The 26113-nt window shown below is 43.7% G+C and overlaps 3 protein-coding genes across 3 annotated transcripts; all 3 read right to left on the reverse strand.

Moving 5' to 3' along the window:
- Window positions 1–1184: 1184 nt before the first annotated feature.
- On the reverse strand, window positions 1185–1772 carry LOC129151662 (interferon omega-2-like). The gene has a single exon (XM_054727361.1). It carries the CDS (start codon window positions 1770–1772, stop codon window positions 1185–1187), a length of 588 nt encoding a protein of 195 aa, XP_054583336.1.
- A 1306-nt stretch (window positions 1773–3078) lies between these two features.
- On the reverse strand, window positions 3079–3666 carry LOC129151670 (interferon omega-2-like). Its single transcript, XM_054727377.1, has one exon. The coding sequence runs from the start codon at window positions 3664–3666 to the stop codon at window positions 3079–3081; it is 588 nt and encodes a 195-aa protein (XP_054583352.1).
- A 15316-nt stretch (window positions 3667–18982) lies between these two features.
- LOC103305022 (interferon omega-2-like) lies at window positions 18983–19570 on the reverse strand. The gene has a single exon (XM_008161750.2). It carries the CDS (start codon window positions 19568–19570, stop codon window positions 18983–18985), a length of 588 nt encoding a protein of 195 aa, XP_008159972.2.
- Window positions 19571–26113: the final 6543 nt, after the last annotated feature.

The following is a 26113-nucleotide window of genomic DNA, read 5'->3' on the forward strand; positions in this document are numbered from 1 at the left end:
ATTCTACTAAACCAGACTATCCTAAGGTCACCACTGGCATCTGTTCTCGGGTCCACTGGGATAATTCAGCCACACCTGCCCTGCAGGCACCATTCTGCCTTTTAGTAGTATCTCTCCCACTCTTCCCTACTTATCCTTCTGACTGCACTATCCACTCTGCTTCAGTGTCCTTTGCAGACTCTCCTCTGCCCAGCCCTTAACTGTTGAGGGTCTTCAGGACTAGGTTTAGCTCTTCTTCTCATTGTCCGCTCCATAAGTGACCACATTCTGATGTTCTCATTACCAGATAAGCAATAAGGAATCCAACTTAATCCCTCCTCACGGCATTTTTGTAAACTTTAGACCCATATTCCCAACTACCAATAAGACTTCTCCATTTACATATCTCCCAGGCTCGTTAGAAAGGACATCTAATATTAATTCTCCTTTTCAACTTCATTTGTGCCTAAAATTTCTGGTGTAAGAACATCATTTTCTTTTCCTTCGCAGTGTTTAATACAATAGAGATAAAATAAACGTTAGTACTATTTTATGTCTCCTTTCCTGTAACACAAATTATCAACAATAGGAGCCATACATACTTATTTTGTTAACCTGTATTTCTTGACCGCAATTACATGATATGTCATTTAGATACGCAACTTATATATATAGAATCTGAATAGAATGAATGAGTAAATAAATTTTTACCACTCATACTTCAATATCATTTGCACATTGAGGATTTTGATTTTATAATAAACAAATTCAATAAGTTTTCTTTGATAAGAATTTAATAAATAAAACAAATTGCAAACTAAAAAACATGGAGAGGTAAGTATATTTTATAAATTTAAATATAATGTAATTATATTTGACTTTTGGATATTATAAATATGATAGGTGCAAGAAAAAATAGATTAAATAAACAAACAAAGATAGATACATAGATAGATGGATAGATAGATATAGATAGATAGATATAGATAGATAGATAGATAAACAAGCAGTGGGACAGTAACCTCCTAGGGACTGATAAGACTTGAACTGAAATTTTTAACATATTCTTGCTCAAAAGTACTGATGAAATATTTTCTGAATAAAATTTAATAAAATCTGTGACTACAGCAGACATAAGAGCCTTTTGACATGACCTAAGACATATGGGCAAAGGTGGTCTGGCACATTCATCACTGAGAATTATTTCATGGTGACCTCACATCTCCATCCTTATATCTTAACCTTTCTTGCAAGGCTCTTGTTGAGGAGAAGGATCTCATGATTTCCACTCTGACAACTTCCCAGGCGCAGTCACTGTATTTCTTCTCCTTCAGGTAGAGACGGAGGCCCTGGAAGTACCTCTTCAAGGCCAGGGTAGGGCCCTGCGTGGCCAGGGCAGATCCCTCCTCTCCCATCTCCCGCGCCCAACAGGTGTCCAGGTCTTCCAGCTGCCGATGGAGTCCTGTGCGCAGTTGGTCCACGAGGGTCATGTTCCAGGTGACAGAGGAGTTGTCTGTGGGCAAGAGGTCGGAGATCTGCTGGAGCATCTCGTGGAGGACAGAGATGGCCTGGGCCTTCTGGACCTGGCTGCCATCCACCGTTGCCCGGGGGAAGCTGAAGTGCTTTCTGTCCTTCAGACAGAAGAGAGGGGAGATGGTGCTCATGTGGCTCAGAAGCACTAAGTTCTCCCTGCTGAGCAGGACGTGGTCCTGAGGCGGGTCACAGCCCAGAGCTCCACCGGGGCCAGAGCTGAACAGCACCAGGGCCGTGAGTAGCGAGAGCAGGAGGGCCATGGGCAAAGGAGGGTGCTGCTGGCCTGGCTAAGCTGGGCGTCTTGGACAAAGTGAAAGAACAGGGCTGGCTAAGAGATTTTTCACACAATATGTCAAAACAAAATGAACAAAACTAAAAATTATATACGTGTGCCGAAACCGGTTTGGCTCAGTGGATGGAGCGTCGGCCTACGGACTCAAGGGTCCCAGGTTTGATTCCGGTCAAGGGCATGTACCTTGGTTGTGGGCACATCCCCAGTAGGGGGCGTGCAAGAGGCAGCTGATTGATGCTTCTCTCTCATCGATGTTTCTAACTCTCTATCCTTCTCTCTTCCTCTCTGTAAAAAATCAATAAAATATATTTTAAAAAAATAAAATAAAAATTACACACGTGTATTTATATATAGACTAGAAGCCTGATGCACAAAATTCGTGCAAGAGTAGGCCTTCCTTCCCTCCCGGCTGCCGGCACCAGCTTCCCTCTGGCACCCAGGACCCGGGCTTCCCTCGCTTTGCTCTTTTCCTTTGGCTTTTACTCTAAGTAGAATCCTTGAAGCTGAAACACAGCAGAACCAGAGCACCTGGGGGAGTGGGCAGTAAGGTGGGGGAGCCAAGGGATGGTGTACAGGAGGGAATGCCCTCAGTAAAGCAGGACTGGGGAGAGGAGGAGAGGAAGAGTAGAGCTGCCAGGATAAGCCAACAAATACCATGTGTCTTTCCTGCTCCACTCTAGATGACTCCTCTTGGATTTTTCTACCCACTTCTCCATGGACTATAAATCAGTTTTCAACTCAGGTATAAGTACTGAACGTCTTCCATATTTTCCACGATGCTTCTCAGTTCCATGCTTTTCCAGCTTTTGATAGGCATTTTCTGACTAATGGTGGAACTGTTCTATAGGACTTAATAGACAAATCTTAATCTAAGATAGATTTATATAGAACAAAATAAGGATTTAGGTTTTCAGAATCAAAGAGCTCAGATTTCTTTGATAAGAATTTAATAAAGCAAAACGCAAACTGATTGACAAAAGAGTAAAATGTGTTGTAAATATTAATACATGTTGAGATCAAATATTGATTATATAAATACATAAATAAATAATAAATAATAAATAAACAATAAATAAATAACATCAGGGCAGGTATTTTTTAGGGACTAATATCCCAGAAGCTAAATTTTGTAACGTTTTCATGCTTAATAATCTGAGAAAAGATTTGCTGAATAAAACTTAAATTCTGTGACTAAAGCAGAAATAAGAGCCTTTTGACGTGACCCAAGAAATATGTGTAAACATGATGTGGCACATTCATCAATGAGAATTGTTTCAAGGTGACCCCTGGTCTCCATCCTTATTTCTCAGCCTTTCTTGCAAGGCTCTTGTTGAGGAGAAGGATCTCATGATTTCCACTCTGACAACTTCCCAGGCGCAGTCACTGTATTTCTTCTCCTTCAGGTAGAGACGGAGGCCCTGGAAGTACCTCTTCAAGGCCATGGTAGGGCCCTGCGTGGCCAGGGCAGATCCCTCCTCTCCCATCTCCCGCGCCCAACAGGAGTCCAGGTCTTCCAGCTGCCGATGGAGTCCTGTGCGCAGTTGGTCCACGAGGGTCGTGTTCCAGGTGACAGAGGAGTTCTCTATGGACAAGAGGTCGGAGATCTGCTGGAGCATCTCGTGGAGGACAGAGAGGGCCTGGGCCTTCTGGACCTGGCTGCCATCCACCGTTGCCCGGGGGAAGCTGAAGTGCTTTCTGTCCTTCAGACAGAAGAGAGGGGAGATGGTGCTCATGTGGCTCAGAAGCACTAAGTTCTCCCTGCTGAGCAGGACGTGGTCCTGAGGCGGGTCACAGCCCAGAGCTCCACCGGGGCCAGAGCTGAACAGCACCAGGGCCGTGAGTAGCGAGAGCAGGAGGGCCATGGGCAAAGGAGGGTGCTGCTGGCCTGGCTGAGCTGGGCGTCTGGTGAACAACCTTGGGCCTCAGGTTCTCTGATGACCTTCTTTCCAAGCAGGGCCCTTAAATAGGGAACACAACAATTTTCATTTTCTAAATACTTCTTCCACTTTTACTTCCTTTATTGCTTTCATTTACGTGTTCTCTAGGTGATCTAAGAAGATGTCATCAATCTATTATTAATTTTGCTATTTTATTTTTAAGTATGTTTTTATTGATTTTAGAGAGGAAGGGAGAGGGAGAAAGAGATAGAAGCATCCATGATGAGAAATAATCATTGACTGGCTGCACACCTCCCACTGGAAACTGAGCCCACGACCCTGCAACCTGGGCATGTGCCCTGACCGAGAATCAAACTGTGACCTCCTGGTTCATAGGTCGATGCTCAACCCCTGAGCCACACCGGCTGGGCTAATTTTGCTATTTTAATCTTCAAGTACATTTCAGATAGTGACTTATCCAAGTGGATACTTAACAGTCAAATGAGGAACATCTTTGACCTAAAGTCAAAGTGTAGGTAGGTGTTGGTTGGACTCAAAACAGGCTCATTTTATTTTTTATTATTTTTAAAAGATCTTTATTGTTGAAAGTATTGTATATGTCCCCTTTCCTTCCCATTGACCTCTTGTAACCTGACTCCATTCCCACACACCCCCACACCCTGTCCCAGGCCTCCACCACCCTATTGTCTATGTCCATGGGTTATGCATATATACATACAAGTTCTTTGGTTGATATCTTCCCCCCACCCTTCCTCCCCCGCCTTCCCTCTGAGATTCCACAGTCTGTTCCATGCTTCTATTGTTACAGAAAACCGAAGAAGAACAAAGCAATACTTAGAGAGATGGAGTTACATTTATTACGCGCGGGTCCAGAGGAAAATGTATCTCAAATTCTGGGCCCCAACATGGAGGAATTCTCCCTATTTATGTGATTTTACCTTCTTTGTCTCCCAAATATGGAGTGTTCCCAGCCCCTTTTGCAAGTTCTTAAAGAGCCCGTATGTCCTGGGCCTTGAGACCTCAACCAGAGGCCTAGCCTGGCGCCAGCACTGATAAACTTGTCTGGGGAAAATTTAATGGCCTTGCTGAAGTGGGAGTAGTCTTAGCAAGCAAGAATTTACAGAAGCCAATTAGCAGGGTTAAAATTTCAAACAGCAGTTTTCATATAAGATGGATGCTTCATTATGTCTCTGGATCTATTTTGTTCATCAGTTTATGTTGTTCATTAGATTCCACATATGAGTGAGATCATGTGATACTTGTCTTTCTCTAATTGCCAAGGACTGGGTTTTGTTTACTGTTTTATGCACTGCAGAGGCTGAGATTTTTAGTGAATGAGTTTCTGGGATGTTTCTCTTCTAGAACCCATTCCTGCAGGTCCTCGTGGTTATGCTTCAAGGCGGCCACTAGGTCAGGACTTCTGTAGACATTGCCATTTCCTTTTGGCATTTGTAACTGGTTGTTAGTGCTCGTCAGGCTGTGCCAATACCCCCAGCAGGAATCCGGGTTCTTTGCTGGTGGCTGTAGGTGTGGAGATTCTCATCACAAAATAGTAATATTTTCCCAGCGCCACCCCATTCCCGAGGCTGAGATCTGCTCTAGTAACCCTGTGCCTCTGAGTGACAGTGTCCTCAAGTATAACTCTCCTGGACTCCCCGCTGAGGGCAGGCTCACCCCATCCTGAGGTCCTTAGATTCTCCCCAGGCAGAGGGGCTTGTGTCTTTGTGGCAAATGATGGGTCAGCATCCTCCTGCTTCCCCCGGAGGGTGTGTGTGAAGGACCCTTGTTCTCGGTGGTGACCTGCTCCTCTCCTGAGCCAGGACCCAGGTGTCAGTGGTTCCCAAACCATCAACGCTGACAGCAAACGTTTGTTTTGTCTAAGTGGGTGGAGGAATTGGTTATCTAATGCATTCATTTTACCTTCTGTAGGCCAAAAAAAAAAAAATGTTATTTTCCTAGTACAGCTTTTATTTTTCAATTTTTACTTAAATTATTGAACACATTAAGCTCAAAATGTCTAAGCTCTGCACAGGAGATTCAAAGACGACGTCTCTCAGTAGAAACTTGTAGAGCAGAAACTGGTGAACTTCAGCTGTTCATTCAGCCTGTGCGTTTCTATTGGGCTTCTCTGTTCATCCCTCTGTCTCCTGCTCAGGATGCAGGGCAGTTGAGGCTCAGGCTACTAAGTCATTGAGAAACAGACTTCTTTCCTTTACTTATACATGATGCTTCATTTTAAATGTAAATAACAACATAATCATTACATAGTGGTTCATTGAGCATCGTCTGTCTTGGTCCTGTCATTACTTTCTATTTCATCCTGAGGTTAATACAAAAGGAAGTAAAGAAAAGAAAGGGAATTCAACATTTTTCTCTATAATTTTCAAGATTTCAGACTTTTTATTTCTTATTTCAACTTTCCCAGAAAGCAAAATTGACAGTTGTTTGCGGGCAAAAATGAAACAAATAGAATTCTCTATGTCATAAAAGTGAGAGAAGGGAAGTGACAAACTGTAAGTTGGCAGAATTCCCTGTCGCCAAGTAGGGTGCCTGGTGCTGTGGCAGAGGGAGGATGGAGCCAGCCCTGAGCTACACCAACGCAGGGCTGGGCTGCCTCTGCCAGAGGCTCAGAGAACAGGACCTCCTGGGTCAGTGACCAGCCACGTCACTTTCCTGTCATTTCATGCACTTGGGACCGGCTCTGAGGATGGAAGGGAAGACTCACAGCAACCAACTCTCAGAAGACTGGCAACCCCAACCCCCATCTCGTTAATAAATCCCCTTAGACAATGATAGCACTGAGCAGGGAGGGTGGGGTGATAAAGGATGCCAAGTTCCACTTCAAATGCCCCAGTGGATTGCTCTCTATTGTTTTGTATGACAACACAGGTGTGCTTGAGTCCATTCAACTGACTCAGTTTAAATTCCAAATGAAAATAGACAACATTCCTTTTAAGTAGTTTTATGGGAGTAGAATTTTCTAACAATTGAAACAACTTAGTCGCTGGTACTGAAGTAACGCCAATATGGAACCAAATTATAATTTTTTCCTCCATTCCAATTCTAAGCTGTCAGCTGTGCTGGGGACACTGCTGTTGGCCACGTCTCTGTGGGAGAGCTCTGCTCTCAGCATCCACTTCCACCTTCTCCCCCTCGGAACCAGAATGATCTGCAGAAACAGGTGACTCAGTGCAGGCCCTTCCCATTGTTCCCCTCCTGAGGGCCTGCCTGTTCCCGTCCAGGCTTTACCTGCCTCTGTTCTGCCCAGTTCTCACACTGCTGCTGACTTTCACCTCCTTCCTGCTCCTAGGTGTGCTCTGTCTATTTTTGAGCAGATGTGAGTCCTGCACTGCTGCAGCCTCCTAGTGGAATCAGAGGGGGAACCGCCTAAACAGAGGCACGGTGAGCTCCTGGATTCTGTCCCAAGTCGTGTGTGGACCTGGCTCCATGCCTTGACGGCGTTTCTGTGTGAGACTGCACATCAGGGTCAGCACAGCTGCAGCCCAGGAATCAGCTGGCAGGGAGGGTGGAGCCTTGGCCACCTCTACTCTCTGGCCCTTGACCCTGGAAATCCTCTGCTGCTCCCAGCTGGTGCTGCACCCCGATCCCTCACAGCACACCTGTGGGCATCGGGCTTCCCTTCTCAGGCCTTGGGTGTAAGGTCCTGCCCCTCTGCAGGGCCGGTGGGAGGCCCAGCCCTCGAGCCCTGCTGCTCTGTCTTCCAACAATTTCTAATATTTAATAACCTTGGAATATGAAACAGGGTATAGCTACAGAGATTTTCAGGGCAAGATGACAATATGGAACCCAATTATATATATTTTCCACCCTGGAAATATAATAAAGAACAACACCAACCCCAAAACAAACAAACCACAAAGGTACAGTGGGGGGGAAAAACAACACCGACAATGGAAGGAATCATAATATGTGAAAGCTGTTGGGCAGTCCCAAAGACAGAGCCCGGTGAATCCATAATAGGTCCTTGTGGTTTTGCTCCTACATGGTCCCTCCCACAGGGAGTGGAGGAAGAAAGAAATGCAAGGGACAAAAATAGAGTGACATGTCCTTTAGAGCCCTTTAAGCCATCAGTTGGAAAGAAGCCATCTAAAGATTGAGAGTGTAACCTGAGGCAAAGATTTGAGAGATCCCTGCTACCTGAGCAATTCACACACACTTCCTGATTAACTTCTCCAACCTTAATACCTCTCATTGTACCCAAATAGATACTCCTGGGGCTTTCCGTTGGCAACAATTATATTCTCTGAAATTCCTTTAAGTATTCCTCTCTCTTACTATCCAGTTAAGGTGGAAGGGATGACCGTGGAGTCATTACTCCAAGTGACAATAAGAATTTTCTCCTAATTATAAAGTCAAACAGTGAGATCTGAATGTAGGAATCAATTTTTAAAACTGACAACTTACTTTTGAGAAAGAGTTAATGCACCTTCAGACTGATTCCCTTGCTTCTCGACACCCAGAGAGGCAGGCTGAAAGCCTCCAAATGGCCTACAGGACTGTCAAGGGCGTGATGATACTGGGGCTCTGGCCAGCTGAGCAGCCTGCAGGCAGAAACACACTAGTTGGGTAGAGTGTGGTTCCCATACACCCAGGCGGTGGGTTCCATGCCCCATTAGGGCACATAAAGGGGTCAACCACTGACCACATAAATAAGTGGAACAATAAATTGATACTTCTCTTTCTCCGTTCCTCCCTCTCTAAAATCAATACTTTTTTTTTTTTTTTTTTTTTTTTTTTTTTTTTTTTTTTTTAAGAAAAGTAAGTGTGGATGAAAATAAAGGGCCACATGCTAACTTGACTAGCTCAGGGAAGGCCTGTATGGCAGTTTTGCAAACTCAAAGACCTAAAGTAACCACAAAGGATGGTCTGAGATTAAAACTTTAACTAAAAGCAGTTTATAGTGGGTAATCATGTCCTAGGCCAGTATCCTCCCTGACAAAGGTCAATCTTTACCTTAGCTGAGCCTATTGTCTTTTTGCATCTAAGATAACATGCCTGTGAAATGTCAGGGTAACCTGTAACTTCCCTTTTTCTGGACCCCTCAGGGCACAACCAAATGAGCAGGACAGAGACCATAAATTCCTTCATTGTTATCATGTTAATTGTTGACTGTTAGCTATCCTGTACCCACCTGGGTAAAAGAAGTATGTATCTATCATTTTACTTTTTATTCAATCCCAGAGGTTTCCTCCCACCCTTGTTTTCTCCAGACTCCCTAATCTATCACCAATGGATTTCATGCAACCCTCTAACTTCTCCTCCTTTGATTGTAGTGTATAAAACAAGGTGAGAAACTGCCATCCTCTGGAGCATTATCCCAATATATAGAGATTCTGCTTTCTGACAATTGTCCATAGTTTGGCTCAAATAAACTCACAAAAATTCTTTACAGGTTTTAATTAATTTTTTACGTTAACAAAAGACATTCTGACTGCTTCTCTCCATATAGGTACTCACTGCTCAGAGTGCAGGCCCTGCCTGAGCGGGGTGTCTTTTCCTTCTCTAAGACACAAAAGCTAAGAAAGTGGACTTAGTCAAGTATGGGGGCCAGTTCTTTCCAGGACTGGGCTCTTTGTAGCTTGAAGAAGTAGGTGGAAGGGACCAGATAGACAAAGGAGCCAGCTCTCTGCACACTTGGTGATGTCTTTGTGTATTTGGGCCAATGGGTGGGTCTCTTCCTGTGTAAATTTTTTAAATAATTCTGAGTAAAATGGATCTGACTTTAAATCCCTTATAGCTACAGCTATGGTTAGTTAATCATTGCAACAGGGACATTCCTCAGTTCCAAATGCATTCATCAGAAAGAAAAAAATAGTCTCTTCTATAGGAGTTTCTGAAAAACCTAGAACTTCCACTCAACTTTGCTTTTATTTGGTGGTTTTTGTACTCTTAAAGGGAAACCACAAGGGAACAGGAAACAGCTGTGTGAATGGGGGTGCAGGTGAAGGCGAAGTAAAGAGGGAGAGCACGCTGGGAATTTCTACATTGGCGGGGAAGGAACCGATTGTGATTGGGAAAGAACTGGCCCCCATACTTGACTAAGTCCACTTTCTTAGCTTTAGAAAAGCCAGGAGAGAAGGCCTAAGTGTGCCAGGTATTATTAATACAGTATTTTTCACTTCAGTTTAGGAGACTAACTTCTCTTCCAAATAATTATGCAAACCACCATTTCCTAACTGAATACATAAATCAGATTTCTCTTACATTTGAATATTGACTATACTTTAATCTTGTCCACAACACTTCCCAGAATTTTGTTTTTTGTTTTTAATCCTCACCTGAGGATATGTTTACTGATGAGAGAGAGATAGATAGGTAGATGAGAGAGAGAGAGAGAGAGAGAGAGAGAGAGAGAGAGAGAGAGAGAAAGAGAACATCTATGTGAGAGAGAAACATCAATCTGTTACCTTTCCTACCATCTGTTAGGGTCGCCTAAGGAGAACGTACGAGGCTAAAAGGGGCAAAGAATTATGAGTTTATTGCCGAAACATAAGGGCGTTCCATGGGGATGGGGAGCTATCACCTTGGCTTCAGTCACCCCGAGTTTGCTACTCAGGGAGCAGTAGGCAGTGGCAGCTCGTCCTGGGCTTACCTCCGAATCCTACTTGGGTGACTCGATTGCCGGCTCAATCAGGCCTCCCTCCCTTATGGACCCTCCTGAACCAGCCAAAGGAGGACCCAGATCGGGAATCTCTCCTTTTCCATTGCTGACCTTCCATCCCACACCAACCAATCTTCTGTAGGTGAGTGACGTTCCACAATTTCCCTCATCTCGAGTCTTCTTCCCACTCTCTCTCGCTGGCTTCTCAAAAGTCCTAGTGCTAGACCAGAAGACTCCTCAGCCATTTAGCTTTGGATCCTTCTGGATTGGGGACAACCAGTCCAGAGGGTCACCTCTAATTTCTCAAGGTGATTTTTTTAGCAACAGGGCCACCTGCCCTAAACAGTCACCTTTGGATTTGTGGTCTGTCACTCACCGTTCCTCTCTCATGCGCCACACTACACTACCTCTGCACACTCACAGGGGAGATCATGCCCAACCACCTCACTTTGTTTTGTAACACTGGCCACAATATAAACTAGATAATAAGTCTTAATGGCCTGAAAATGACTCTCTTAATTTTAACACATTGCATAATTTAGATAATTGTTGTCACTGCAATGGAAAATGGTCAGAGATTCTTATAGCCAGGCTTTTTTCACCCTTCAGTCTCAATCCTCTCTCTCAGTCCTGTTCTACCCATCAGATCTTTCTCCTTCACACAAAACATTATACCCCTGACACTTCTGATTCTGAATCTACTTTTGACCCAGCAGACCACCAACCTTCACCCCCTTACACACTCACTCCATCACCTGCAGTAGATTCCCAAAACCCAGACCCTCCTAACCAGCAATCACCTTCTCCCCCGCCCCTGCGAGCCCAAATCCCAAGAATTCGAGCTCCAAAACAGCCTTTTCCCATCTAATACTTGCTCTCGGGCCACCCAAAGACCACCTTCCTCAACAGCCACTTCTATTCCTGTGCCCATTCTACCCTGAGGGAAATAGCAGGGACTGGGTACACATCCCATTTTCCATGTCCGACCTCATACAGATTGAGAGGCATCTCAGGTCTTTTTCCACCAACAAGACCACCTTTACTAAGGAATCTGACCCAGTCCTATGTCCTGACCTGGCACGACATCTATGTCCTCCTCTACATAAATGTACCACCTTACAGCCCACTTCCTCAGAGGGAACCCTTCTTCTGAACACCCATTTTATATCCCAATCAGCCCCCAACATATGCCGCAAACTGAAAAATAGACACAGGTCCACAAACCCCTCAAAAAGATCTCATTAACCTGACCTTTAAGGTCTTTAATAATTGAAATGAGGAGGCCCAAATCCAAAAACAAAGGTGACATTGAAGCATCCATCTTATATAAAAACTGCTGTTTGAAATTTTAACTCTGCTATTTGGCTTCTGTAAATTCTTGCTTCCTAAGACTACTCCCACTTCAGAGAGACCATTAAACCTTCCCCAGACAAGGTTATCTGTGCTGGTGCCAGGCCAGGCCTCTGGTTGAGGTCTCAAGGCCCCAGCACATACGGGCTCTTTAAGAACTTGCAAAAGGGGCCGGAAACACTCCATATTTGGGAGACAAAGAAGGTAAAAACATATCAATAGGGAAAATTCCTGCATGTTAGGGCCCAGAATTTGAGATACATTTTCCTCTGGACCTGCACGTAATAAATGTAACTCCATCTCTCTAAGTATTGCTTTGTTCTTCTTTGTTTTTCTGTAACAACATCAGACCAAGGCTGAGGCCCAGAAAGAGGCCTTCCAGCTCCTAGCCTCCGCTCTCATGAACCCCAAACGAAGTGCCGGTCCTCCAACCAAGAGTAAGTCAGGGGCTAAGCCTCCTCTGGGCCCATGCTTCAAATGCAACAAGGAAGGACACTGAGCCAAGTACTGCTCAAAACCGAGACTCTCCACTTGGGCCCTGCCCAAGGTGCGGAAGAGAAGGCCACTGGAAATCAGGTTGTATTCTGGCCCCTCTAGGTCAGACCTTGGCCAGTCCAGCAAGGCCACCCTCTAGATCTGGTTTGGAGCTCCCAGACCTCCTGGGACTGGCCCCTGAATTCTGAAGCTGCCCAGGCCTTGACAGGGCCCCACAGACTTACATCACCAGGACAGAGCCTCGGGTAATGACTATGGTGGCAGGTAAGCCAATCTCCTTTTAATTGACACTGGGGCCACTTATTCTGCCCTCTCCGAATTCGCTGGGACCCTTGTCCCCTCCTCGGTCTCTATTAGGGGGGTTGACGGATTAGTCTCACAGCCATTAGCCACCTCACCTCTACACTGCATCTTACTAAACACCCCCATTCGCTCTTTTCTAGTTCTCCTTCAATGCCGTTACCGTACATCCCCTCATAAAACCCAGGTGTCCCAAGTGACAGTTGCCTACTTCAGTTTCACTCTCACCCCACAAAGCCACGCCACTCCTTAGACTATAAACACCTTATCTCTTCCATGACTGTCCCCTCTTCTAAACAAGAAATACTCTCCTTTCTTGGGCTTGCTGGCTATTCTTGCCTCTAAGTTCCCGACTTCAGTCTTCTCGCAAAGCTCCTCTATGACATGACATGGCGAAGGGACCCCCTCACTGAGCCTTTAGATCCCAAGGCCAGCATTCTCAGCCCTTTAATGCTCTGAAAACTGTTCTGACCTCAGTGCCTTCTCACTCCCCTACCCGCTTCCTAAAGAACAGCTTTCGTTACTGCAAAACTACGAAAGATTACTTAACAGTCCAGCTACTACTATCAGAAGCTGAACTCATTATCACCCAAACCTTAGCACATTATCTCTAAGAAAAAAATGTGGCAGTTTTAAATCCAAGCAGCTAGAGGCCTGGGAACAGGCTGCTGGGCCTGCTCCCTCCTCGCCCCCACCCCCCACCATTGCCTTTTCTCCAGTTTCGTATGCCTATACATAATTTTCCAGTCTTTGGTAACTTAAAGGCTTTGGAGATTTGTTGGGGTAAGTGATAATACTGAATCATTGATTGCTAGACACATTTTAATTCACCTGCTCTTAGTTTTTATTATAGAAGTTCTCTTGTACTTTGTTGAAAGTATATTTTCTTGAAAGTAAGAGTGTGTTTAAAGTGTGTTCATAAATGTAAATGCTGATTGTTTACATTTTGGCTAAAGCTGGTTATTTGTGAATGAGTAGAAGGTTTGTGTTGTCCAGTGAGTCAGGACCTGATCACCTCTGATGCCCAAAGGGACCCTTTCTCTCCTAGTAAGCTAAAGCAGCCCCACCTAGGCTCTCTCCTGTTGGGTAAGTCCTTATATCTGAGCCTAGATTTACTTTATTTCCACCGCTCATTTGCAGTCCTTGACACTATCATTGAAAGCCTCAACAGGTCTTCCTGCTTGGTATTGAGGAACCTGTCTCCCCTTTTCTAACCTTCTTAAAATTCATACACTGCAAAGGAATGATCCTGTAATACAGAGAAATAACAAAGCAGACCAGGAAGCCAAGGCAGTGGCTCAGAGGAACCCCCCATCTCCCTAACTCTTAGCTATACCTCATATAACACCCATATACACTCTAGAGGAACTTCAGTCCCTAGTAGCTCTTGGGGCCATTCAGGAAGATCTGCGGTTAAAATTTTAGGGAAAATATATCCTTCCCCAGGGACAGGCCCGTGATATCTTACAGGCTATTTACAATTCCCTACATATACGATAAGACCACTTCTTCAACTCCTAAAACCCCTCATCACATGTTCTAGCCTAGCCTCCCTGCTGCAAGATATCACCAAAACCTGTTCTACTTGTTACTCAGTATCTCCCCAAGGACAGGTTAGACCTCCTTCTTTCCCCGCTCATCAGTCAAGGGGCCAAATCTCTGGATAAGACTGGTGAATTAACTTCATTCACATGACCCCTAATAAAATACACACACACACACACACACACACACACACACACACACACACAAATATCTTTTAACCTTAGTAGATACCTTCTCAGGCTGGGTAGAAGCATTCCCCACTAGGTCTGAAAAGTCCTCTGAGGTTACTCAAACTCTCATTCAGCATATCATTCCCAGATTCAGCCTGTCCACCTCATTACAATCAGATAATGGACCTGCTTTCATATCTCAAATAGCCCAACAGGTCTCTTCCACTCTGAACATCCTGTGGAACTTACATCCCCCTACCAGCCCCAATCTTCAGGCAAATTCCTTAATTAAGTCTCACGTAACTAAATTAGTTCTTGAAACTAAAGAACCTTAACCTACTCTCCTACCTCTAGTATTTAAGCACATCAGGGCAATCCCCCCATGCACCCTAAACTCATGTATGGAAGACTCTTCTTATTAGGAAACTTCCCTTCCGAAGAGACCCCTCTCAAAGACAATGTCCCCATTTTAAATACCATCATACAATTACTGAAGAACATGCTAATCAGGTCCTTCCTCAACCTTTTATGGGAGATATCCCCCTACTCCTCCTAAAGGAAATCCATCAATAATTTATAGCCCTGATGGCAAGGCCCTTATCAGGTACTCTTAACTGCCCCAATTGCAGCTAAACTACCAGGCATACCCCATGGTTCCACCTTTCCAGGTTAAAACCCATCTCAGGAACACCTCCATCACATGAGCTGGAGTCCCCTAAGTATTACAGCCACCTGATCGGGCCAACCAGACTTCACCTTACTTGCATTCCAGAAGAAGAGGACAAATGAGTGAGCACCCCTGCAGGGGCTCCCTATGTACTCTAATAACCCTGACTTCCCAAAAGCCCACCTCCTCTCCCAATACAAATCCTCCAGGTCCTAGCTACTGCCACCTCTCCCTTTGCATCAGGATTCTCACCTTTCTATGGGACTCCCTTCTACACAGGGACTTCGATTACCCCTGGGACGAGATTTCCTTCTTTCTAGATCCTAAACGTACCCTTTCTCCCCTTGGGACAATCCCGACCCTAGAAGTGTGAATTAGCTCTCCTTCTCATCCTATTCCAGCCTTTCTCTCCGATACCCATGAGGAGCTTTCTCACCTCCACTCATCTCGAATGAACACTTAACCTTACCTATCCCCCTCCTTAGCCAGGAATTGCTGGCTCTGCCTTTCCCTCTCCTCTTCAGCGTATACCACCATCTCTATACCAGTCAAGAGATGGAATCAGGCAAAAATCACTCTGGCTTATATAAAGGAAAAGGAAACTATATTTCTCAAAAAGGCAGTCACCCTACTAGGTAATTATCCTATAGCCCAGGCAAATTAAGCCTCCCTTCTTTTCTGTTCTTATATTCTATCTCTTACTAAGGTAGCTCTTTCCTCCCTCCCGGTCACAGGTCCTATCACTCTACACACCCCACTAATTGCCCAAGCTCCTTTATGCTTTACAAGATCACAGGGCAATATAACAAAAGGCCATCTCCCATCATCAGCTTGCAACACCACAGTTAACCAAGAAGTGCCGAACTGCCATTGGTCCCACTGGGTTGACTACCAGGTGTTCCTGGAAGCCAATGGTTATTTTCTACAGAAAATCCATTTTACGTCTTATCCAACCATCCAGGCCCGCAGCTTCAACTGCTCCTTTCCTCCCCTTTCATATCACTAGTGAGGCAACTTAGACCCCTGATCTTTTCCCTCCTAAAGATAACATCTAGACCTCAGTTGTATTTCAGCTCCAGGCCCAGAAAAGCAGTAAAATGAGACAAGTGACACTGTGACAGCCTCAGGATAAACTTTTACCTCTCAAGTCACTCAACAGGACCGTTTTCCAAGCCTTCACCAACCAGTCTTGGAGAAATCATGCTGCTGTGACCCCTCATCCAGCTGACTACCAGCAAAGTCCATCCCCCTGTGATCTCTTTGTCCCCACTCAGCAGGAAGTAAATACAGAAGATATGACCTTTGTCCCTAGTCCATAAAACAAAAAGTCTGGACTGTTAGGTCTGATCAAAGAATTGAATCTATACCTTCTCCACTGGGAACTGACCTTTAGGCCACTTCACAATGGACATTCCACTTGCTTAGACCACATTCCACTTGCTAAGACTATTATCTCTCCCCTTCGGAGTTTTCCGGAATGCAGACTTGCACAGAGAATCCTCCGCCCAGAAAAAGCCCGCCTAGAGTCCTTTAAAAAACCTCTGAATCCCCATCTTTGGGGTTGGCGCCATTTGGGGGCTCAGCATTTCTGGTATCCAGATGACCTAATAAATTCACAATTCTTTACCCCTCTTGGCCTCATGCTTTCCTCCTAGAGTTGCCATTTACTGGGGGAGCTCAGCAGGTGCACCCCAGAGTGTTGAAGAAAATGCAATCAAAGCTCCTCATGGCTTGTCTATGCTTAGCTAAATGTGGACCATGCAGATTACTGTATGTTACATCAACACTAAAGACAACAATCATTCCTTATGTTCAGATTCTCAGCCTATAATTTGCAAATATTTTATTTAATCGTTATGATTTCCAGTGTGGCCACGAGTAAAGTTGTGTCAATTTTTAAGAAAAGGAATTGAAAATCTGACATCATTTAAATTCAGGGGCTACAGACAGATTTTGTCAGAAAGTGAAATTTTCCATTAAAGAGTCTCAAGTTCTACTAAGAAAGCCACACAACATGGCCTATTGACTTAAGAATATTTTGTCCCTGGGCAGAATACATTTAAAAGCAAAAATGGGTCAAATGGAAGTTCCATATTGACTTTTTTGAGGAAACTCCATACTGTTTTCCATAATGGTTGCACCAGTCTACATTCCCACCAGCAGTGTACTAGGGTTCCCTTTTCTTCACAACTTCACCAGCACTTGTCCTATCTTTATTTGTTGATGGTAGCCATTCTTACAGGTGTGAGGTGACACCTCATTGTTGTTTTAATTTGCATCTCTCTGATGATCAGTGACTTTGAGCATCTTTTCATATGTCTCTTGGCCATCTGTATGTCCTGTTTGGAGAAGTGTCTATTTAGGTCCTTTGTCCATTTTTTAATTGGATTGTTTGTCTTTCTTTTGTTAAGCTGTATGAGTTCCTGATATATGTTGGATAGTAATCCTTTATTAGATGTATCATTGCCAAATAGGTTCTCCCAAACATTGGGCTTCCTTTTTGTTTTGTTGATGCTTTCTTTTGCTGTGCAGAAGCTTTTAATTTTGATGTAGTCCATTTGTTTATTTTTACTTAGTTTCCTTTGCCCTAGGAGAAGTATCCATAAATATATTGCTATGAGAGGTGTCTGAGATTTTTTGCCTATAGTTTCTTCTAGAATGTTATGGTTTCATGACTTACATATAAGTCTTTTATCCTATTTGAGATTATTCCCATGTATGGTGTAAGTTGGTGGTCTAGTTCCATTTTTCTGCATGTATCTGTCCAATTTTCCCAACACCATTTATTAAAGAGAGTGTCTTGACGCCATTGTATGCTCTTGCCTCCTTTATCAAATATTAATTGAGCGTAATAGCTTGGGTTTATTTCTGGGGTCTCTGTTCTGTTCCATTGATCTATATGCCTGTTCTTGTGCCAGTACCAGGTTGTTTTGATTACAGTGTCTTTGTAGTATAACGATATCTGGTATTGTGTTCCCTCCAACTTTGTTCTTCTTTCTGAAGATTGCTGCAGCTATTCAGGATTTGTTTTGGTTACATATAAATTTTTGGAGTATTTGTTCTAGGTTTATGAAATATCTCATTGGTATTTAATAGGCATTGCATTGAATCTATAGATTGCTCAGGTCCCGGTTCTGTCTCACGAAATCAAAGAAATTCATTCATGGACAAAGACATGAGCAAAGCAAAGTTATATTACAGAAAAGCTCCTGCTGCAGGGAGGGCACCTAACTGGTTGGCCTGCCTACAAAGGATTTGACAAACGTAGAGCTCCCACTCAACTTTACTCTCTCGGTTGGGTTTTTACTGTGAGTAGGAACCTTGAAGCTGAAACCACAGCAGAAGCAGAGCACAGCAGAAGTCTGGAGAGCAGAGAGATTATATAAGGGAGGGAAATAATTCAGTAAAGTTGGACCCAGAGGGAGTGGGGGGAAGAGTATAGGTGCCAGGAACAGCCAACAAATACCATAAAGCATTTCCACTCCACCCTAGATGACTCCGCTCAGATATTTCTACACACTGCTCCTTGCTGACGGAATACAAATCAATTGCAACTCAGACATACGTACTGAACATCTTCCAAACTTTCTAGGACTCTATCAATTCCATTCTTTTCCAGCTTTTGATAGGCATTTTCTGAGAAGTGATGGGACTATTCTATAGGACTTAATAGACAAGTAGTATGTTGAAGTAGATCTATGTAGAAAAATATAAGGATTTAGGTTTTCAGAATAAAAGAACTCAGGAAATTATTTTGATAAGAATTTAATAAAGAAAGCAGAATACAAATTTAATGGCAAAAAAAGTAAACATGTTTTGTAAATTTTAATACAATGTAAGGGCAAATATTGGTTATATAAATATATCAATATGATAACATAAAACAATAAATACTAAATAAAGAAACAATAAATAAATAAATAAATAAATAAATAGCATCGCCACAGTAACTATTAGGGACTGATATCCCAGGAGCTAAATTTCATAACATTTTCATTCTTAATACCCTGACAACAGATTTGCTGAATAAAACATAATAAATTCTGTGACTAAAGCTGACCCAAGAGCCTTTGACTTGACCTAAGACATATGTGCAAACATGATGTGACACATTCACCCATGACAATCCTCTCAGGGCGATCCCACGTCTCCGTCCTTATTTCTCAGCCTTTCTTGCAAGGCTCTTGTTGAGGAGAAGGATCTCATGATTTCCACTCTGACAACTTCCCAGGCGCAGTCACTGTATTTCTTCTCCTTCAGGTAGAGACGGAGGCCCTGGAAGTACCTCTTCAAGGCCAGGGTAGGGCCCTGCATGGCCAGGGCAGATCCCTCCTCTCCCATCTCCCGCGCCCAACAGGTGTCCAGGTCTTCCAGCTGCCGATGGAGTCCTGTGCGCAGTTGGTCCACGAGGGTCATGTTCCAGGTGACAGAGGAGTTGTCTGTGGGCAGGAGGTTAAAGATCTGCTGGAGCATCTCGTGGAGGACAGAGAGGGCCTGGGCCTTCTGGACCTGGCTGCCATCCACCGTTGCCCGGGGGAAGCTGAAGTGCTTTCTGTCCTTCAGACAGAAGAGAGGGGAGATGGTGCTCATGTGGCTCAGAAGCACTAAGTTCTCCCTGCTGAGCAGGACGTGGTCCTGAGGCGGGTCACAGCCCAGAGCTCCACCGGGGCCAGAGCTGAACAGCACCAGGGCCGTGAGCAGCGAGAGCAGGAGGGCCATGGGCAAAGGAGGGTGCTGCTGGCCTGGCTGAGCTGGGCGTCTGGTGAACAACCTTGGGCCAGAAGTTCTCCAATGACCTTCTTTCTAGGCAGGGCCCTTAAATAGGGAACGCCACAATTTTATTTTCTAAACATTTCTTTCCACTTTCACTTCCTTTTTTTGTTTTCATTTAATTTAGGAGTTCTAAGAAGATGTCATCCATCTACATTACTGAATTTCACCATACACTTCAGATGTGCCATACAAGTGGATACTTAACAGTCAAATGAGAAATGTCTTTGTCCTAAAGTGAAAGTGTAGGTAGGTATGTAAATACTCACACAGGTACATACTCACGTATATAAATATACTGCACAAATATTGCTCTTCTTTGTATTAGAAAGAAAAGTTTGCCTTGACTCTGGGCAACATGGGCGTCACCTCATCTCTGTGGGTTTGTGTATTTTGTCAGGTACTCAGCAGACCATGGTTGGTTAATAAACTCTTTAGAACCAAGGACTGAGTTTTGTTTACTGTTTCATGCACTGCAGAAGCTGATCTTTTTAGTGACTGCGTTTCAGGGATGTTTCTCTTCTAGAACCCATTCCTGCAGGGCCATGTGGTTATGCTTCGTGGGGGCCACTAGATCAGGACTTCTGTAGACATTGCCATTTCCTTCCAGCGTTTGTAACTGGTTGTTAGTGCTCCTCAGGCTGTGCCAATACGCCCAGCAGGAATCCTGGTTCTTTGGTGATGGGTGTAGGTGTGGAGATTCTCATCACAAGATAGTAATATTTTCCCAGCACCACAGATGATATCAGCTCTAATAATGCTTTTCCTCTGGAGTGACAGTGTCCTCAGCCCAAATTCTCCTGGATTCACCCCCTGAAGGCAGGCTCACTCCATCCTGAGGTCTTTAGAATCCCCTACGTTAGAGGGGCTTGTGTCTTTGTGGCAAAAGAAACTGTCAGGCCCTAACGGTTTGGCTCAGTGGATAGAGTGTAGGCCTGCGGACTGAGGGATCCCAGGTTCGATTCCTGTCAAGGAAATGTACCTTTGTTGCGGGCACATCTCTAGTAGGGGGTGTGCAGGAGGCAGCTTATCAGTGTTTCTCTCATTGATATTTCTAACTCTCTTTCTTTCCCCTTTCCTCTCCGTAAAAAATCAATAAAATATATTTTTAAAAAAATAAAAAAAAAAGAACCTGTCCGGATCCTCCCCCTTCCCCCGGGAGTGTTCGTGTGAAGGACCCTTGTCTTCAGTGGTACCTCTTCCTGAGCCAGGACCCTGGTGTCAGTGGTGCCCACAGCCCTAAACGCTGACAGCAAACGTTTGTTTTGTCTCAGTGGGTGGACGCATTGCTTACGCAATTGCAATCATTTATCTTCAGTGGGCTTTTCTATCCACTCATCTATTGATGGGCACTTGGGCTGTTTCCAGATCTGAGCTATTGTAAATTGTGCTTCTATGAACACAGGGGTGCATACATTCTTTCTAATTGGTGATTTGGGTTTCCTAGGATATATTCCTAGAAGTGGGATCACTGGGTCAAATGGCATTTACATTTTTAATTTTTTTGAGGAAACGCCACAATATTTTCCATAATGGTTGTACGAGTCTGCATTCCCACCAGCAGTGTACTAGGGTTCCCTTTTCTCCACATCCTCACCAGCACTTGTCATTTGTTGATGGTAGCCATTCTGACAGGTGTGAGATGATACCTCATTGTTGTTTCAATTTGCATCTCTCTGATAATCAGTGACTTTGAGCATCTTTTCATATGTCTCTTGGCCATCTGTATGTCCTGTTTGGAGAAGTGTCTATTTAGGTCCTATGCCCATTTTTTAATTGGATTGTTTATCTTCCTTTTATTAAGTTGTATGAATTCCCTATAAATTTTGGATAGTAACCCTTTATCAGATGTATCATGGGCAAATATGTTCTCCCACACACTGGACTCCTTTTTCGTTTTGTTGATGGTTTCTCTTGCTGTGCAGAGCTCTTTATTTTGATGTAGTCGCATTTGTTTATTTTCTTAGTGTCCTTTGCTCTAGGAGATGTATCCACAAACAGATTGCTCTGAAAGGTATCGGAGGATCTGCTGCCTATGGTTTCTTCTAGGATTTTTATGGTTATCATGTTTCACACTTAAGTCTTTTATCCATTTTGAGTTTATTTTTGTGTATAGTGTAAGTTGGTGGTCTAGTTTCCTTTTACATTGTACTAGTGCAGCGTTTATGGTTCAAGTCTCTACTTAAATTATGGAACACATTATGCTCAGAATTTCTGAGCTAGTCACAGGAGATTTAATGATGACGTCTCTCAGTAGAAACTTGTAGAACAGAAACTGGTGAACTTCAGCTGCTCATTCAGCCTGTGCGTTTCTATTGGGCTTCTCTGTTCATCCCTCTGTCTCCTGCTCAGGATGCAGGGCAGTGAGGCTCAGGCTGCTAAGTCAGTGAGAAACAGCCTTCTTCCCTTAATTATTCAGGATGCTTTATTTTAAATGTAAATAACCACATAGTCATTACAGTGGTTTCCTGGGCATAGTCTGTCTTGCTCTTCTGTCATTATTTTTTTAAATATATATATATATATATATATATATATATATATATATATATATATATTTTTTTTTTTTAGAATATATTTGTATTGATTTTAGAGAGGAAGAGTGAGGAAGAGAGACACAGAAAGGTGAATAATGAGAGAGTATCATTGATGGGCTACCTCCTGCATGCCCTCTACTGTGCATCAAGCTCACAGCCCAGGCATGTGCCCTGACCGGGAATCAAACCATGACTTGCTGGTTCATAGGTTGATGCTCAACCACTGAGCCTGCCCAGCCGGGCCATCAGACATTACTTTCTACTTCACTGTGTGGTCAATACAAACAACGGGAAGTAAAAAAAGACAAAGGGAGTTCACCATTTATCTCTATAATTGTCATGACTTCAGACTTTTTATTTCTCATTTACTTTCCCAGAAAGCAAAATCGACAGTTGTTTGTGGGCAAAAATGAAACAAATATAATTCTGTATGTCATAAATGTGAAAAAAGGGAAGTGACTTCTTTTGACAAGAGGGCAAAGTGTAAGTTGGCAGAATTGACTCTAGCCACACAGGGTGCCACAGAGGGAGGATGGAGCCAGCCCTGAGCTACACCAAGTCAGGGATGGGCTGACTGCCAGAGGCTCAAAGAAGAGGACCTCCTGGGTCAGTGACCAGCCACGTCACTTTCCTGTCATTTAATGCACATGGGACCCGCTCTGAGGACAGAACGGAAGAGTCACAGCAACCAACTCTCAGAAGACTGGCGACCACGACCCCCACTGCTGGAGCGGGACCCTCCCTGCTGCCTAGTGGATATTAACCCCGATGTACGTGCTCCATCTGGTTAATAACTCCACTCAGCTGCTGGAAGATTGCCTTGAGTCATGTGGATTTGAGAGAAATGGAGTTAGATGATCCTAAAAGAGTGTGCTCAATCTAAATAATAATTATATTGATATTTTAAATGATAACAAAATTTTATTGCATGCTAACTATGGACCAACCACTGTTCTAAGATCTTTGAAATGGTGAATTCAACCTTCCCAGTAATCCTATTTGCATTAAACTTGTTTATACCACTATATGTTTATACCACTCCATTTCATTTACTCCAGCAGTGTAAATCTGGAGCCATGAATTATTTGGAAGGTACCACGAATCCAAGGTCAGAACCTTAAGGAGCTTGAGACACTGGCTGGTCTGAAAGAGCCCATTAAAAGACAAGGATAGTAATGGACATGGGATTTATGAACCAAGGAGAGGCCATGGCATGAGACCACTGAGCAGGGAGGGTGGGGTGACAACGGATTCCAAGTTCCACTTCAAATGCCAGTGGATTGCTGTCTATTGTTCTGTATGACATCACCAGTGTGGTCTGAGTCTATAGAACTGACTGACTTTAAGTTCTAAGGAAAAGTAGACAACATTCCTTTTAAATGGTTTTAATGAGTAGAATTTTCTGACAATTGAAAGAAGTTTGTCGCTGGCTCTGGAGTAACCGTGGTCCCTCCAATTCCCAGCGGGCTGCTGTGGGGTCAGTGTCCCCTGTGCTGGGGACACTGCTGTTGGCCACGTCTCTGTGGGAGAGCTCTGCTCTCAGCATCCACTTCCACCTTCTCCCCCTCGGAACCAGAATGATCTGCAGAAACAGGTGACTCAGTGCAGGCCCTTCCCATTGTTCCCCTCCTGAGGGCCTGCCTGTTCCCGTCCAGGCTTTACCTGCCTCTGTTCTGCCCAGTTCTCACACTGCTGCTGACTTTCACCTCCTTCCTGCTCCTAGGTGTGCTCTGTCTATTTTTGAGCAGATGCGAGTCCTGCACTGCTGCAGCCTCCTAGTGGAATCAGAGGGGGAACCGCCTAAACAGAGGCACGGTGAGCTCCTGGATTCTGTCCCAAGTCGTGTGTGGACCTGGCTCCATGCCTTGACGGCGTTTCTGTGTGAGACTGCACATCAGGGTCTGCACAGCTGCAGCCCAGGAATCAGCTGGCAGGGAGGGTGGAGCCTTGGCCACCTCTACTCTCTGGCCCTTGACCCTGGAAATCCTCTGCTGCTCCCAGCTGGTGCTGCACCCCGATCCCTCACAGCACATCCCTCAGTGTTAATTCTGTATCCTGCTACTTTGCCAAATTCATTTATTATTATTATTAAAATAATTTTTTTACAAATTCATTTATTAAATACAGCGCTTTTTTGTGAAAACTCCAAAACTCTGGGACATGAAACAGGCTGTGGCTATAGAGATTTTCTGGGCAAGGTGACTGTAAGGAACCAAATCATTAAACGTTTGCATCGCAATGAAAATAAAATCAACCAAAGAGTTAAAGAGGTCATCATATTTGAATGCTGTTAGGGAATCACAAAGACAGAGCCACGTGAGTAAAAAAATAATGTCCTTTGTAGTCCTGTGCCCCCCCCCCCCCCCCCCCCCCACACACACACACACACCATGCTGTGGAGGAAGAAAGAAATGCAAGGGTTTGGCATGTCAATCAGAGCCCTTTAAGCCATCAATTGGAGAGAAACAATCTGAAGACTGTGTCTGTAACCTGAAGCAGAGATTTGAGAGATCCCTGCCTCTGAGCAATTCACACATTCCCTGACTAACTTCCTCAGCCTTAATACCTCGCTCTTCTACATGCACAATATTGTCAGATGGATTTTAGTAACTCATATTTTCTTCTTACAGATGTGTACATGTCATGATTGATGTGAGGAAACGAGTCATGGGCCAAAGGTCAAGATACTTCTCTGGGAAATGCTGATGCTGCTTTGCAAAGTCATACAAAGAAAGTCGGACTTAAGAAAGATTCTCATATGCAAAATATTTTCATCTTGGAAATATAACAGGTGACGAGTGAAATCTTTTGAGAAACATTTTCTCCCTAAAAAAATTATGTGGAAGTTAAATTTTTGGACTCCGTTTCATTCTTCAGTCTTATGAAGAAATTGTCCCAGACTATTGCACTCATTGCAATTTCGTTGTCTATGCATCCCAAAGAGCCAGCGATTCCCATGAAATTGAAGCTGTCTACACTGTAGGTGAAATATCAATTTAACCAAATGTTAAGAATCCAAATAATGTTAAACAAGAGAAGAATGCTTGGCAGATTGGTCTCATCTAGAACTTGCAGGGAGATAGCAAAACCAGTGTGATAAAGGGAGAAATTCGGCAAACAAATGATAACAGCACAAAATCTCTGAAATGGTGTTATCTGTGTTCATTAGAGTTATGATACAGGATATATCTGATATTAACATGGTGGTAAGAACTTTCCAATAAATAGTTCTAGGATGACTAGCTAGCAATCTAAGAAGAAATCAATGTCAAATCTCCTCTCATACCAAAGGCCTTAAAAGTATCTTGATGGAAAAAAAGAAATGACAGCAAGATTGGATTTTTGAAAGAGAGAGGAGACTCAGAGGAGCAGTATAAGTTCATAAGAAGTAGCTAATTTACAAAAGAAACTGTTGGTTATTTAAAAATGTATACAAATGTCTAATCCTGATCTCAGGATTTTCTCACCAACAATATAAGGAAAATTAAGTAAAAAATTAAGTAAAAATTAAGCAGCCATCAAACACTGGAAGAGGAAAAATATTTGAAAAATGTTAAGCAGTGTGACAGTTAATTTTATGTGTCAGCTTAGCCAGGCCACAGTAACCAGATATTTCATCAAACATTATTCTAGATGTTTCTGGGAAGGTATGTTTAACCTGAGGTTACAGGCATTTAACCTGAGGTTACAGGCATTTTACCATGTGGATTAGTGGACTTTGAGGAAAGCAGTTACCCTCCATTCTGTGGGTGGGCCTCATCCTATCAGTAGAAGACCTTAGTAGAAAAACACTGAACTCCCACAATCAGAAGGAATTCTGCCTGCAGACTGCCTTTGAACTTGAAACGCAACTCTTTCTAGGGTTCCCAACTTCTTGGCTCTGTTTTTGGAAAATGCTGACTCACACAGTCTGGGAAACACGTGTTTCCAAGCATTGTCTGTCTCCTAACTTTTT

This window comes from Eptesicus fuscus, chromosome 15 (genome assembly GCF_027574615.1).
Source record: "Eptesicus fuscus isolate TK198812 chromosome 15, DD_ASM_mEF_20220401, whole genome shotgun sequence".
NCBI classification, from domain to species: Eukaryota; Metazoa; Chordata; class Mammalia; order Chiroptera; family Vespertilionidae; genus Eptesicus; species Eptesicus fuscus.

Coding starts and splice junctions, on each gene's coding strand:
- LOC129151670 (XM_054727377.1), bottom strand. CDS start 3,666: ATGGCCCTCCTGCTCTCGCTACTCACGGCCCTGGTGCTGTTCAGCTCT.
- LOC103305022 (XM_008161750.2), bottom strand. CDS start 19,570: ATGGCCCTCCTGCTCTCGCTGCTCACGGCCCTGGTGCTGTTCAGCTCT.
- LOC129151662 (XM_054727361.1), bottom strand. CDS start 1,772: ATGGCCCTCCTGCTCTCGCTACTCACGGCCCTGGTGCTGTTCAGCTCT.